Here is a 13,318-nt window from a genome sequence, read left to right as displayed (position 1 = left end):
TCCGTCAGGCTCCGCATTTACATCCGCGGCTCCTCTCTCTGCCTTGCAGCGGGTTGAAATTAGACCGAAAGTTGCTGTAAAGACTTGCAAATGGACCGCACGGCAAAGGGGGGGGCTGGGGATGTCTGAAACATGCTGCGGTTCGGAGGGGGATTAGGCTGGCTCCCAAGGGCGAGCTTTAATTAAAGGTACCAGTAGGGCACAGAGTACAGGAATTCTTAGCATCCTCAGTTCTGGTCTAAAAGCTGCCCCTGTTTAACTTTATCCCCAGGCTTTTTCAGCAACCACCTTCCCTCTGGCAGTACTACTACATCCTTTATTTTTTTTTTTTTTTTAAAGGACCAGAAGCTGTCTTGTTAAGAATTAGATTTTTGGGGTTTTTTTGGTAAGTGAGTATTAGACAGCATTTTTCTACAGTATTGCATAACACCTGAAAGGGCAGAACAAATACGTACGTAACGGCTAGCTCCAGTAGATCTATTTTATGTACTGCATATATAAATACATATATTTTCAATTGATTTCTGTATAGGTGAGGACATAGTTGCAGCTTTATGCAACACAGTGCAAAAGACTTTATTTATCAGTGGGAGTTTTGCCATTAACTTCGTAGACGTCATGAGGGGAAACCCAGTGGTCTGTAAAAAACCATTGTGCTAAATCACCAGAAACTAGCTCAAAGTACCAGAAATGAGAAATTTTAGCTGGCTGGGTCCTGGGCTTCTCGTTTTGGTACTTGAATTTGATGGGGGACTTTGTATAAGCCAGACAGCAAAAATCATGCCTGTCCTTTGCTCCTGAGGAATGCAAAAGTATTAGACAGTTCTCAAGTGAAATAGCTTGACGTAAGCATAGTGGATTTGGCATTTACTTCTTGGATATCACTTTCATAACATAATACACCCAAGTTTTGGCCTAATTTCTGCAAAAAGTGGGCATGCTGTGGGTACAATAACTGTTGTCACATGTGTTTTTTGTTTTGAACTGATGATGTTGGCAAAATAACTCTTTCCCTCTCCACCCTACCCACCACCAGCTTCTATGAACAGTTCTTCAAATTAACTGTAATCAATGCTCATTTTAGCTGAAATCCAGCACTGCCTGGTTAATGCTGGCGATGTGGGATGTGGAGTGTTTGAATGCTTTGAAAACAATTCTTGCGAGATCCGAGGCTTACACGAGATCTGCATGACATTCCTGCACAACGCTGGAAAATTTGATGCCCAGGTAACAGTGAAATGTCCTACATATCTGCTTGCTTCCAATATACACGTGGCATGTATTTTAGTTCTTTAACACATCTTTGGGAAAAAAAGTTACCATTATGGAGCAAATCTACTTTTGCACACGACCAGCTTCAATAAGAATTTTTCTGTTGAAGGGCCCAGAATCAAGACCCAAGAATAACAGAGCAGTGGTGTGCAACCTGTACCAGGAGACAGGCTGTCTCTAGCTACAGCTCTCTCTGATCGCTTCCTCCTCAGAAAGTCAGAACGCTAATGTAGCTGAACATGGTTTTCAGAAACACTAAGCGCCTTAAGCTTCTACACCATGTTTGTTCAAAGCTGATTCTGAAATGCAACTTGGGCACCCAGTTCGTTTAGACATATCAAAATATTTTCCACTGTGCAGTTATTTAAAGCTGGTTCTCAAGACTTGCACACAACAGTACAGGCAGCCTCCTAAAGCTGCTGTATTCAAATAAGTCTTTGGTTCAAGCACTGCTGTTAAAATACATTACTTACATGGTATGCGGTATTAAGTTTGTCTCCTTCATTTTCTCCCCAGACCATTTATGCATCATTGAGACATCCTGTTACTATGTCTTGTAAACCTATTCTCCCATTTCAGTGTGGAGGGAAGAGAACATTACGACGGGCCAGCAGCATTTGGCTTGACCGTGCAGTTTACAGTATAACTTGACTAAAAGCACCAGCCTCGTGGCACTGTTAAAAACATGGTATAAAGTAGAGCTGTTTTCAGGATCTGGCCCATTCCATGAGGGATGGTGGGACCACCCAGTAGGAAACACTTTAGAAGTGCTGGAGTTTTAGGCTCAAATTCTCAAGGACATACAAAGGGTCTGGCTAGCCATTAAAATGGGAATTGTTTCTTCTGTGGGTACCTGAAAACCTTCAACTTAATTTCTAAGTGGCTTCCAGAAAACACTCGTTTATTTTTGCACAATATTCTGTCAGTGAATAAAGTTGACCAAAGAAGTAAGCCCTGATGGAAGGGGAGGGAAATGTGCGCACGAAGGCTGAGCGTAGCCATTGATGCCTACTCCCCAGATATTGCCAATCAAATACAGCCAATTTCACATCCAGGCTGTCTCCATTGCAGTGCAGGAGTATTAAGCCCCTGGAGCTTTATTTAATATAGAGGTGACTTTAGCCTCTGCTATGACATGGCTTTTCATGGCTCATCCCTGTATTATCTACAGTTATTTCAGGCTGCATTAAATGACAAGACTAACATTGGCCATTTTCTGTTCTCTGCTTTCTGCTCTCCTTCCCTCTCTCTGAAACCTAAGAATTGATGTCAGGTTTGGTTTGCATAAGAATTTTCTTTTTTATCCTTACTTGCCTAATGTGCTGTGCATGTTTGTTACTGAAGGGAAGGGCAAGTAAGTGCCTTTGGTATAGGGAATAGAAGGGGATGATGACTGAAGCAATTCTTTGATCAGCAAGAAACACTTCTGGCTTGAAACAATTTGGGGACAAAATCTGCTTGTAGGTCTGGGTGGATCTTAGTTAATGTCAGTGGAGCTGTGCCAGTGTACTCTTTGGATAAAGGTTAACAAGAATTTGGTCTTCATGAAGCACTTGTGTAAAATAATCTGAAGCTAATGAAGAGATGGAGGCAGTGCAGGACGCTTCCACACACCTATTGCTCAGCAAAGTAAAGGGAGTCAGAGCAGAGCTGTCAGACTGCAACACACGCACTGTGTATGGCGGCTATAGTATCAGATAGCAAAGAGAGAAAAGGAAGGGATGGTTTTGATGCCCACTAAGCAATTGAATGAAGGAATCGCAAACAGTGGTTAAAGACATGCTGCTAAAGCAGCTTTCCTGCAACTTACTTTTTTAGTTTCTTGATTTGATTTTTTTTTTTAATCTCACTTTGAATTTCTTGTTGCAAACAGACATTGAGACACTGTAGGATTATTATTAGCGCTGATTTGAGTCCCTCTCTGAGGAAGTGGTAGTAGAGGAAAATACTGACAGATGGGGAATGGGGCAGGTGCATATAGACAGTGCATGCATGTCTATGAGTTTGCAAACTAATTTCAAAATTTAAAAAACCTAATTTGCAGTTACTGAATGGGTATCTGCTTGTGGTCCTGGGGACCTCAGCCATGGCAGGATGCCCTCTCCTTTGTGTGAACCTGCTGTGCTGACACCCCAGAAGCGAACAAAGCCAGTAACTCAAGCATTGAATTATTTCAAGGTGCTTGCTTTTGCCCTTTCCCTTGTTGGGCATTCAGCTGTTGGGGTAGAGGAAACCTCAAAATACCAGTGAGGAAGCCCTGTGTGTTCAGCTCCACTGGAATAGCAAGGCCAGGTACCTTGGCATAATCTTTAAGGGCAGAGAAACAAAGAGAAGAGGGGGGGAAAAGCCATTAAGTGGTACCCTTAGCAATCTAATAACCCTTGACGTTGTCCTACAGAGGAGCAGCTAGCTGGGCATAAATCAGCTGCTGTGCTTAATGGACAAAAATACAGACCTACTCCATTTCTTTTCTTCTCAGGGAAAATCCTTCATTAAAGACGCTCTGAAGTGTAAGGCTCATGCCTTGAGACATAAATTCAGCTGCATCAGCCGTAAGTGCCCTGCCATTAAAGAGATGGTGTTCCAGTTACAGCGGGAGTGCTACCTGAAGCATGACCTCTGCTCCGCTGCCAAGGAGAACGTTCAGGTCATTGTGGAGATGATTCACTTCAAAGACCTGCTGCAGCATGAGTAAGTGCCTCCATGCTAGTGCAGTCAGAGGCGTGGGAGCTCCTTCCAGGAGCACGATGGTGCCAATGGGCTGTGCATCTGCCCAAGAGCTGTTTCACCTCCTTCTGGCCTTATGCACGTCTTGTTTTCCCATGTACAAGACCAAGGTAATGCTTTCTTCGCAGGGGCCCTTGAAGACTGGTTTGTTTACAAAGGGCTACATGTGACTGTGGACAGGAATGAAATGGGTTGAAGTTGGATCTGGTTGCCTCTTTGGTCCTTTAGCAAATACAATGTCAGTGTCTGCTGTTTCCAGAGGCATCTCACAATGTCTGTGTGCTTTCTGAGCTCAAAGGCACCGTTCCTGACCCCAGTATCTTGTTAAAGATGACAGCTAGAGAAGAAGGGGGAAGAAAGTCTGTGCAAAGTTGTCAGTAAGATGATAATTTCTTCTTTAAATACATACTTTCAAATATCTTGTAGTTAATTGTCCCTGAAAGAGCTGCAGTCCCCCAGGTAATCTCCCATTCATCTTATTCCTTATTAATCTCAGATGCTTTTTAATAAAACATGGAGGAGTAAAAAATGAAGGCACAAGTCAGATTTTGAGGAGTTCACCCCTCTGGCTGGGAACACAGCTGCCCTCTGAGGAATGGCAGGCACGAATCCTATTTGGAATTGATCAAAGCTGCTACATGACAGCAACAAACCAGGCACAAGCTGTTTGTACCAACTCTTTATGCACAGATGCAAAAATTGGAGCCTGTTTTTCTTGCAGGTGAACATCTCACTCCCAAACAAGCGGGCTGAGCCACAGCCTGGCAGCAGGCTTACCTTAGAGCATCTTCCTACCACCCGTCTATGCCTTCTTATCCCTAGCGGATATCAGCACAGAAACCCCAAATCACAGCGATCATGACAGATACTTTTTTTTTCTCCAGAATCATTTCTTCTGGACTTTTAGCCTTGCATTTTCATCAGTCTCTGTGCCTCGATTCCCTTACTTTCTGTTGAAAACCACCCCCCTAATCCTTAAGCTGCAGTTGCAGAGGGATGCTTTGATGCCAGTTTACTCTCAAATGCAGAATCGTTTGCTGTGGTTTGTACGAGCTGAACGTGGTGGCCTGAAAGCAAGGCCCTTACCGTGGACGTTCCTGAGGCTGGGATCAAAGGCATGGCTGGTGGCAGATCTCGGCCTTGGCAGGGCTGCTGGCTGTGCCCAGGGCGGGCTGGGATCAAAGGCATGGCTGGTGGCAGGGCTGCTGGCTGTGCCCAGGGCAAAGGGCAGCATCCCGCTGCCTGGGGGAGAGGGGAATCGAGGCTCTGTCCTGCACAGCAGCACCGCTCTGTGGGCACTGCTCAGGCTGTGTTAGTAGGCTATAAATTGGGTACTTGGTACCAGTTAACCCCCCATCATTTGGAGATGAGAAGAACTATGAAAGTCAAAGGCCTGTCCAAAGAGAAGTAAGTTATCTTGTTTTACAAACAGGCTAAAGCAGGAATGCCTAAAGGCAGCTGCTTATTTCTGGGGAGCTTGACTGGGGGGTTCTCTGAGAAGAGATGGATCATTCAGCTGAACACCCATAATTTGCACGATCTCATTTAAAGCTTCCTACACTTCATTTTCAGCATCTCGTGGAGCTGGAGCTTAGCTTTCCTATGCAGGACTCCCCAAATAGAAGCCAGCCAGCCTCCTCCCCTCCCCTAAATTTAGAGGCCATCCCTGAAGCTTTTGAACTACGGAACTTGTTCAAGATCAATAGGCAAGTGTGGCAGAGCTGGAAATAAAATCACGTCTGCTGACTTGCAGCCTTGTGCTCAGTTCAGGTACTATGGTCAGGCCAGCTGAAATGCAGAAAGTAAAACAGTGAAGGAGAAATGGGCCAGTATTAATCCGCAGGGCTCTGGCAGACTCTGAATACCTGAAATATTTGGAAGCTGAGCCACTTTTTAGTCATACCAGCAACGTTCTTCTTACAAAGACTTTTGTAAAGGTTATGCCCAATTTCAACAACTGATTTATCTTTTTCCCCCCCTCCCCCTCCCTCCTTCTGCTGGATCACTTTGTATGTGATGTGCTCAGTTCTCTCTCATCTTCTATTTCACGTTTAAAACAAAAACTAAGAGCAGAGAAGCAAGTGGCTGTTCTCAGACTTGTTCTCTGACTATTTTATTCTGACTGTTTTCTCCCGATGAGTGTTGAGGAACGCGATCGGGGCGGTGAAGTCTCCCCCTGAGTCAGCTGCGGTGGGGTGGGGGGTCAGGCCGATTTGCTATGGTGGAGGTGGTGACAGGCCCTGGCAGATCGGTCACTGCTGCATTCCAAGTAATTTTTTTTAAACGGCAGAAACAATCCAAACATGGGAAATATTTTGAGACAGGGGAATAGGTGGCTCTCCAAGATTAGTCATTCAAAATGAGTTAAAGCAGTTGGGCAAAGTAGAATCAGGGTAGTGTCGGACACTGATCATAATCTGTTGGTTTTCCTCGTCTCTTCTGAGTTAGTTCATGGGAAGAGATTTAGGCTTGTCCACAGCCACCAGAGCTGGTGGATGGTGTGCCCAGATGGTGCACCCCCACCACCCCATACAACCACAACTGCTGACCCCAGGCAGTTCTCCACTTGCACTGTGGATGGTTCCTACCGTGGAAGACTTTTAAGCACGTCCTTCTGGGCCTGCTAGCAGCTGAGCGGTTGTGTCAATAGACAACATCAATATTGACCCACAAAACTTGTGACCGCAACTATTTTAAAATCGCTGCACTCGGTGACCTGTGGCTGAGGAAGCCAAAGTGCCTGCGCTCGGGCTGTGTTGTGCTGTGGAGGCACAGAGGGATGGGTGGGAAGCAGAAATGGGGTTTGGCCATGGCTCATTTGGAGTCTTTGTTTGGCTGGGAAAAGGTATATACTGAAAGCTGTCCTCAACTCTGTAAAGAAATGAAGAAAAAAAAAAAACTCGGTGTGGAAAGAAACAGTGTCACCAAAGTGGATTTCCATGTGTCTGAGCTCTGTGCAGTTGGATCCTGAATCCAGATAAGATCTTGCTTGTGGTGGAGATCAACACCTGGTGCTTCAGGGAAAGCTAAAGATGATGAGAAGAGCCAGAGAACCTCTAGTTAAGTATCTGTTGCTCTTCGCAGAGGGGAGGAAATGCCTCCCTCTCGCAGACACTAGTCTGTGTATGCTCTGTACCAGCCGTTTACCTGGAGATAGCAAGCTGTTTGATGAAGTCGATGGCTCTGGACGTGAGCAGGTTTCCTTTGCCGCATATCCTGACTAATAAAGATGAAGGGGCATGGAAAGAGATAGAGGCAGAAGGTGTAAGATAGCAGTTCTTCCATTTGACAGCCCCATTTGCCAAGCGTGTAGACCTCATATATTCCTCTGGTGGACATTATAGTTCTCCCAGAGCATCTCCGGTGGGGGAACAATCAAGGTAGATCCAGCACCTGAGTGAAGCTTCGTTTGACAGGATGCCATCACGTGCATTTCTTATGGTGATACGGCCGATTAGAATATACTATATTGCATAATAAACATAAGGTGCAGAATGGCTCTACAAGGCTGCCGAGTCAGTGAGCAGCAGGGCGCTAACGCTACTGAACTGTGCTGTGCACAAGGGAGGGTAAGGTGGAGAGGCCATTACACTTGTTTACTGATAGATAACCCTTGTATATTTTTTGACTCTCCTCTCACTGTTTCCTTTACCTCTAGGCCGTATGTTGACCTCGTGAATATCCTGCTCACCTGTGGCGAGGAGGTGAAAAGGGCAATAACGAGAAGCGTCCAGGCCCAGTGCGAACAGAACTGGGGAAGTCTCTGCTCCATCCTAAGCTTCTGCACCTCGGCTGTGCATGGTGATGCCATCCTGGGTCCTGAGAAGAAGCCAGGTGAAGCCGGCAAAGCCGCTGCTGGCCGCGGGGACATACTGGCCCACTCCGACTCCGACCACAGGGAGAGCTCGCGAGCATCTAAGGGAGAGAGAGGTACTAAGGGCCACTTGAACGCCCATGCCCGGGTGAAAGCTGGGGGCCATGGTCCCAAAGGGGCACATGGGATCATGGACCGGGCAGATGAACTGTCCGACTTCTCTGACATCCGGAGGTGAAAAAAGGCACCAACTCCCCGTTCCCCCCATCCTCCCCCTCCACTGGAAATCTCCTCCGTTGAGTCCCATCTTCCCGTCTATGGACATTCCAAAGCATTTCCCATTCAGAGGTCAAGCACAGGGCATTGCAAGATATATATGGACCTCAGCAACAGTGTATATAGTAGCAAAGGGAGAGCAGTGGCAATGGGTTATTGATCCAGCAAACTCGACACTTGAGCAGCCACCAAACGTGGCAAAATGTCTCTGACTAAATTCTTTTCCCCTTTTTTATGAAAAGGACATCAGCTGAAATTTAGGATCTTGTTTGGGGGTTGTTGGGTTGTTTTGGGGGGTTGTTTTTTTTCTTGGTCCCCTTGGCTGGGGAGAAGGTTCCAAGAGGGCTTTGCCAGATTGCATGTGGCTGCTTGTGGCTTAGCACCTCTGAAGGTTTAGGGCGCAGCCTTAGAGCAGATGGCTGAATTCCAGGGGGATTTGGTTTCTGCTTGTGGCTGAGAACGCAAGAGCTCAAGGCTGTCTATGTGACACTCTCTAATGAAATAGCTACCCTGCCTCTCACACGGGAACTGTGCGGTCTGGAGCTCCACCGCTTTCTCTTAACTAACTTCTGAGCCATTGTTCCCATCTGGGTGATGCTGCCTAGTTTAAGTGCCCCCTGTTTGTTTTTTAACCACTGCATAACTTGACACTTGTTAATCCAGTCACTTCAGCGTATCGAAGGCAAGCAGTCAGCTTCCAGACAAGGCAATGTGACTGTTAAGACTTGCACAGTATGGAGGACCCCCAGGAGTATACTCGTGGACCTCTAAAAACCCTGTGCATATTCTCTGCTTACACCTGCCCACTCAGTGATACAGGTCCTCCACCCTTATGGACAGCCCAAGCTTAAAAGGATGGGCGTAGGCTCAGACAGCGAAGGACCCCATATACTTAGTCCTTCCGTAGGGCCGCATTGAAGGCCCATCAGAAATCTGTCTCTCCTTAGCAGTAGCATGGTGTGGTTTGCTGGGATGTGGAGCCCCACTCTAACCTGCCTATCAGCTGTGGTTTATCCAAATGCCAAAGATAAGGAGAGAGGATTGACTTGGGGTTTTTTAATTGTCATGCAGATAATGACCACCAATCTCTGCAGAATGAGTTACTAAAGATGAAGAGTGTCAAGAGCTTATTGTCTCTAAGCAGTTTTAAGTGTGAATGAGGTGTTTGGACACATCTCTCCTACCCCCTATGCAATTGTAATTCTCAGGTTGCAGATCTGCAATCCTATATCCCCAGATATTGTACTGGAAATGGAGGTTACAGCATCTACGGGGACAGAAGGGTGAGCTCTTCAGCTTCCTCTGGAGAAAAAGCAAGTTTTCTTAGAAAGTGGGAATCACACCAGGAATTTGAGCCTTCTCATTTAGAAAGTTTGGGAGGAAAGCTGTGGGGGCAGGAAGGCAGTTCAGTAGAGACAGAACGTACCCAGTGAACTAACGTACGTCTTGTCGCATGGTGGGAAGGAGCTGTATAAACAGTAGAGGGTGTTGGAATTTGGCTACAATTTCCAACTCAGATTTTAGTTACTGCTAAGTGAACACAGCTCCTAATAGCTATATTCAGGGTTTAATGCATGTATCCACCCGCAGAAGTTATAGGCATTGCTTTTAATAGAAGCCACGTAGGAAGCAAGAGAGGACCATTAAGTTGAAAAGGTGTGTCTCTCTGATCACCAGGTCTTTGTTTAAAGACATGACCTTGATCCTGCCTGATTTTAGCTAAGTTCTGTGACAAAACTTTCATTCGACTTAATTGGAAAGAGGTGGGATCGGGCCAGGTACTGTAGCGGCAAAGACCATGCTGACCTGAGGAGCGGAGCTCCTGGCAGTGAGAGTTCCAGCTGCCCCGTTGGGTTGTAGCACAGCTCTCCCACGGATGGGGCACCCAGGCTGTCCCATGGAGGAGCTTCCCAAGGTTGGTTCGGGCCTGCCTCTGATGACCAACTCCTCTGCTCCAAAAACTAAGTGGCTGCTGGTGGTACCATAAGGAGGTTTCTAGCATGCCTCCATGGGTTTCCTGTAAGCGTCCTCTCCCCCTTGGTGGCATATAGCCACCATGAAGAACAAGCTCAAACCAAAAAGACAATCCAAGCGTTTTAGCAAAAAAAAAAAAAAGAAAACACATGCAGAACAGAAACAACAACTCGGTACCAACATAATGTTCTTGCATTGAACTAAATAAGATCCCTCTCTCATTAGAGGTCTGATTCATCAAAGGGAACCAAACATATAGATTTACATCCTTGAATGTCTCAGTCAACATATCACCTCAGCATGCATACAGTTTTATTTGTATTCATTCGTTCTGTGGGGATAACTGTATATGCCCCTTGTTTAGTCAATGAAAATTTGGGGGGGGGGGGGGGTAGAGCAAGCTGTGGGTGGGAGGGATTTTTGTATAAGGCATAACTTTTTTTCCTCTGTGTGTGAAGATTTTATGTGTTCATCTACTGATTCCACATATGCTATTATTGTAAATATTTAACATTTCTATTTATTATAGTGTCTCCATTTAAAAAAGAACACTGCTGGCTATGATAATTTAAATGTACGTTACGACCTGTGTTGTATATATTCATGCCACTAGTATGGTTTTTTTATGTTTAAAGCTGCGTAAATATAGTTTTATACAGTTCCATAATGTTATTGACAGCATAAATCACTTATTTATTGTTAAACCTTCTTTCATATCTAACAAATAGGGTGCGTTTTACCTGAGATTATTTTATTGTGACATCTACATAGCCTTAATTCTTTATAAAAAAGAAAAAAAAAGTCCATTTAGATACTGTATGATGCTTCAATTAACATTCCTTATGAACTTGCTGTTCATGAAGGAGGTTTAGCTTAAAAGCCAAGGTATGAATGTTTCCTTTACGCTTTGCATCTGGAATGAGCCTTGTTCTGGGATGAAAATACTGGGAGAAGCAAAATGCCTACTGGAAAAAGGTAGCAGTAAACCCTGGAAAATGCTGTCCTAACTTAAAGTGCTGAACTGAAAGGAAAAAAAGAAAAGGGAAAAAAAAAAAAAAAAGACAAACTGTCCTTAATTCCAAATCTCTGGGAGAAAAACATACTAGGTTTATCTCATGTAGAATTTGCAGCCAAATAAGCTTGTAAAAAAGAAAATGCATATGGCTTTAGACAAAGCTCTGTACCTTTCACACTATTATTTTCCTTAAACACTAATAAATGTTTTGAGTAAGTCTGTGGCTGGGTTTGTCTAGCTGGAATTTCAGCTGCTGCAATAAGGGGTAAGAAAAGCCCTCTGAAGCAGGGCCAGCAGCTTCAGCCGAGGGGGGCAGAGGTAATCGGTCTGCTCGTCCCTTATGCCAGCCCGGCAGCGGCAGAGGTGCCCTGGCTGGGGTAGGACGTGGGGACAGAGCCAACCCTTCCTCTCTGTCTACCGGGGAGAGCCAGCGCAGGGGCAGAGACCTCGTCACTGGTGTGTCATTCCCCCGGGGGAGGGAGAATTGTTGGCTGCTTAGCTGTGACCTGGCAGCTTGGTTTGAGGGCAGAAAGGGAGACACAGAACAAACTAGAGGATGAACAACACAGGGAGCAGAAGCTCCTGTCCTTCCCAGGCTCAGACAAAGCCTCTTAATTTTGGGAGGTTTTTTCCTTAGCAGGATCTGGGGATTGGGTTCACTGCAGTGTGTCGCAGCTACCTCATCTGCTTTAAATTAGTCTGTATTCAGGTTAGGAAGGGAGTAAGGGGATGTAGGTGCTTACGGGTTTCCTCTTCTCGCTGCCCTGATGATCTTGGTTTAGAAAATTCCCTTAGGAGATGGCAGTGGCATCATGCTGTGCTCAACCAGGTTGGCTATAGGTGCAACTCGGCATCCCATAAGGGCTGGGACAGGGGATCTTGGCTGAGCTCAGCACCCGCCTGTGGGCAAGGCATCAGCAGCCCCCAGCATGGGGCCAAAGCCCTAAGCGCTGGATTTCAGCCAGACCCATTAACAAATACAACAGCAACACTTTCTGAAAGCTGTAATAGCTGACAAGATTTGTCCTGCATGTATAAAAAACCCAGTCAGGTCATGTAATATCAAGAGTTACCCCTTCAAAGTTTTACCTTAAAAACAGAGGACATCCATTTGGCTCTCCACTGTCCACTATTAAATAATCTATCAATAAGTACTAGCCGGTGGCTCTGTACAGGAATGTAACAGGCACGTACAGTAGCTGTAATTCTCTCTTGGATCACTCCATCACCATCCCAGCAATGATGAGGTATCAAAATCTTAAATGCTTACTGGAATTGCAGCAAAGGAGAAAAGCAAAATCCTAAGATTTACAAAAAGCAAGCTGCAGAAACAGCACTTTGTGTTGTCTCCGAAGTAATTTTCATACAGTGTCAGGGTGTAGGCAGCAAGGGGATGGGGAAATTATGAGAAAGCACCTCAGAACATAAAACACGGATTTTTTTTTTTAAGGCTGCTTGCATGAAAAAGCACATTTTTAACACTCCTTCTGTGGGGTTTAAAAATAACTAATCCAGTTGAAGCCTTTGGATGAGATGGGCTTCACAAGCCTAAATGTGATTTGCGGCAATCTAGGACCTGTAGCGTTTCTTTTCCGTTAGGTGCAACAGCTCTCTATAATCCTGCCATGGGCTGTCATCAAACACCAACAGGAAAGTCCATTTTGCCAGCAGAGATGTGACAGTTTGGTGGGATGTGATCTCAGACCAATCTGCAGTCAGGCTACAGCCAAGGAATAGCTTCTGCTGGTGTCAGACCACTCGTTGGCATTAAAGATCCCACTGCATTTTTTTGCAGGAGCTGGTCCACACAGTGGCTGTGACGCAGCTAAGGTAACTGCATTCTGCCCCCTACCATCCTCCTTGCAATTTCAACTAGAAAAGTTATTTTTCATCTCCTGATGCGTAAAGTGGTGAGACTGCATTCTGCTCCAAAAAGTGGCTAGACGTCAGTGATGGAGAAGTGAACCTTACCTTCCCTTAGGGCATCACATCTCACAAAATAGCACAGTAAGTAACAGAATGCTGACATTAAAAAGTACAGAAGCACAGAGAGAAAAAGAAGCCCTAAAACAAGACTGCAGAGCAGGGATTCTGCTTTGCACAACTCTTGAGAAGTGTATAACTTAAAATATGTTTAATACAAGCATACAAGTCTGCTTCAAGTGATCTTGATTGGAGTGATCTTAGTTCAATTTGGTCTCAGTCACTTTACAAGTGAGATAAGGAAAACCAAATCAAGG

General features: G+C 45.3%; 2 protein-coding genes across 2 annotated transcripts in view; one reads left to right on the top strand and one right to left on the bottom strand.

Moving 5' to 3' along the window:
• BNIP1 (BCL2 interacting protein 1) overlaps positions 1-13,318 on the bottom strand; it is a 175,145-nt gene that overhangs the window by 102,584 nt on the left and 59,243 nt on the right. The gene's annotated exons all lie outside the window — the stretch shown is intronic.
• Positions 1,070-10,213, top strand: STC2 (stanniocalcin 2). The gene is made up of 3 exons (XM_009285746.2): positions 1,070-1,227; positions 3,752-3,963; positions 7,658-10,213. Exons 1-3 carry the CDS (start codon positions 1,072-1,074, stop codon positions 8,049-8,051), a joined length of 762 nt encoding a protein of 253 aa, XP_009284021.1. The 5' UTR covers positions 1,070-1,071; the 3' UTR covers positions 8,052-10,213.

Source organism: Aptenodytes forsteri, unplaced genomic scaffold (genome assembly GCF_000699145.1).
Source record: "Aptenodytes forsteri isolate BGI_AS27 unplaced genomic scaffold, ASM69914v1 Scaffold54, whole genome shotgun sequence".
Taxonomy (NCBI): Eukaryota; Metazoa; Chordata; class Aves; order Sphenisciformes; family Spheniscidae; genus Aptenodytes; species Aptenodytes forsteri.
Note: the sequence above shows the minus strand (reverse complement) of the source record. Positions and strands in the feature narration are given on the sequence as shown.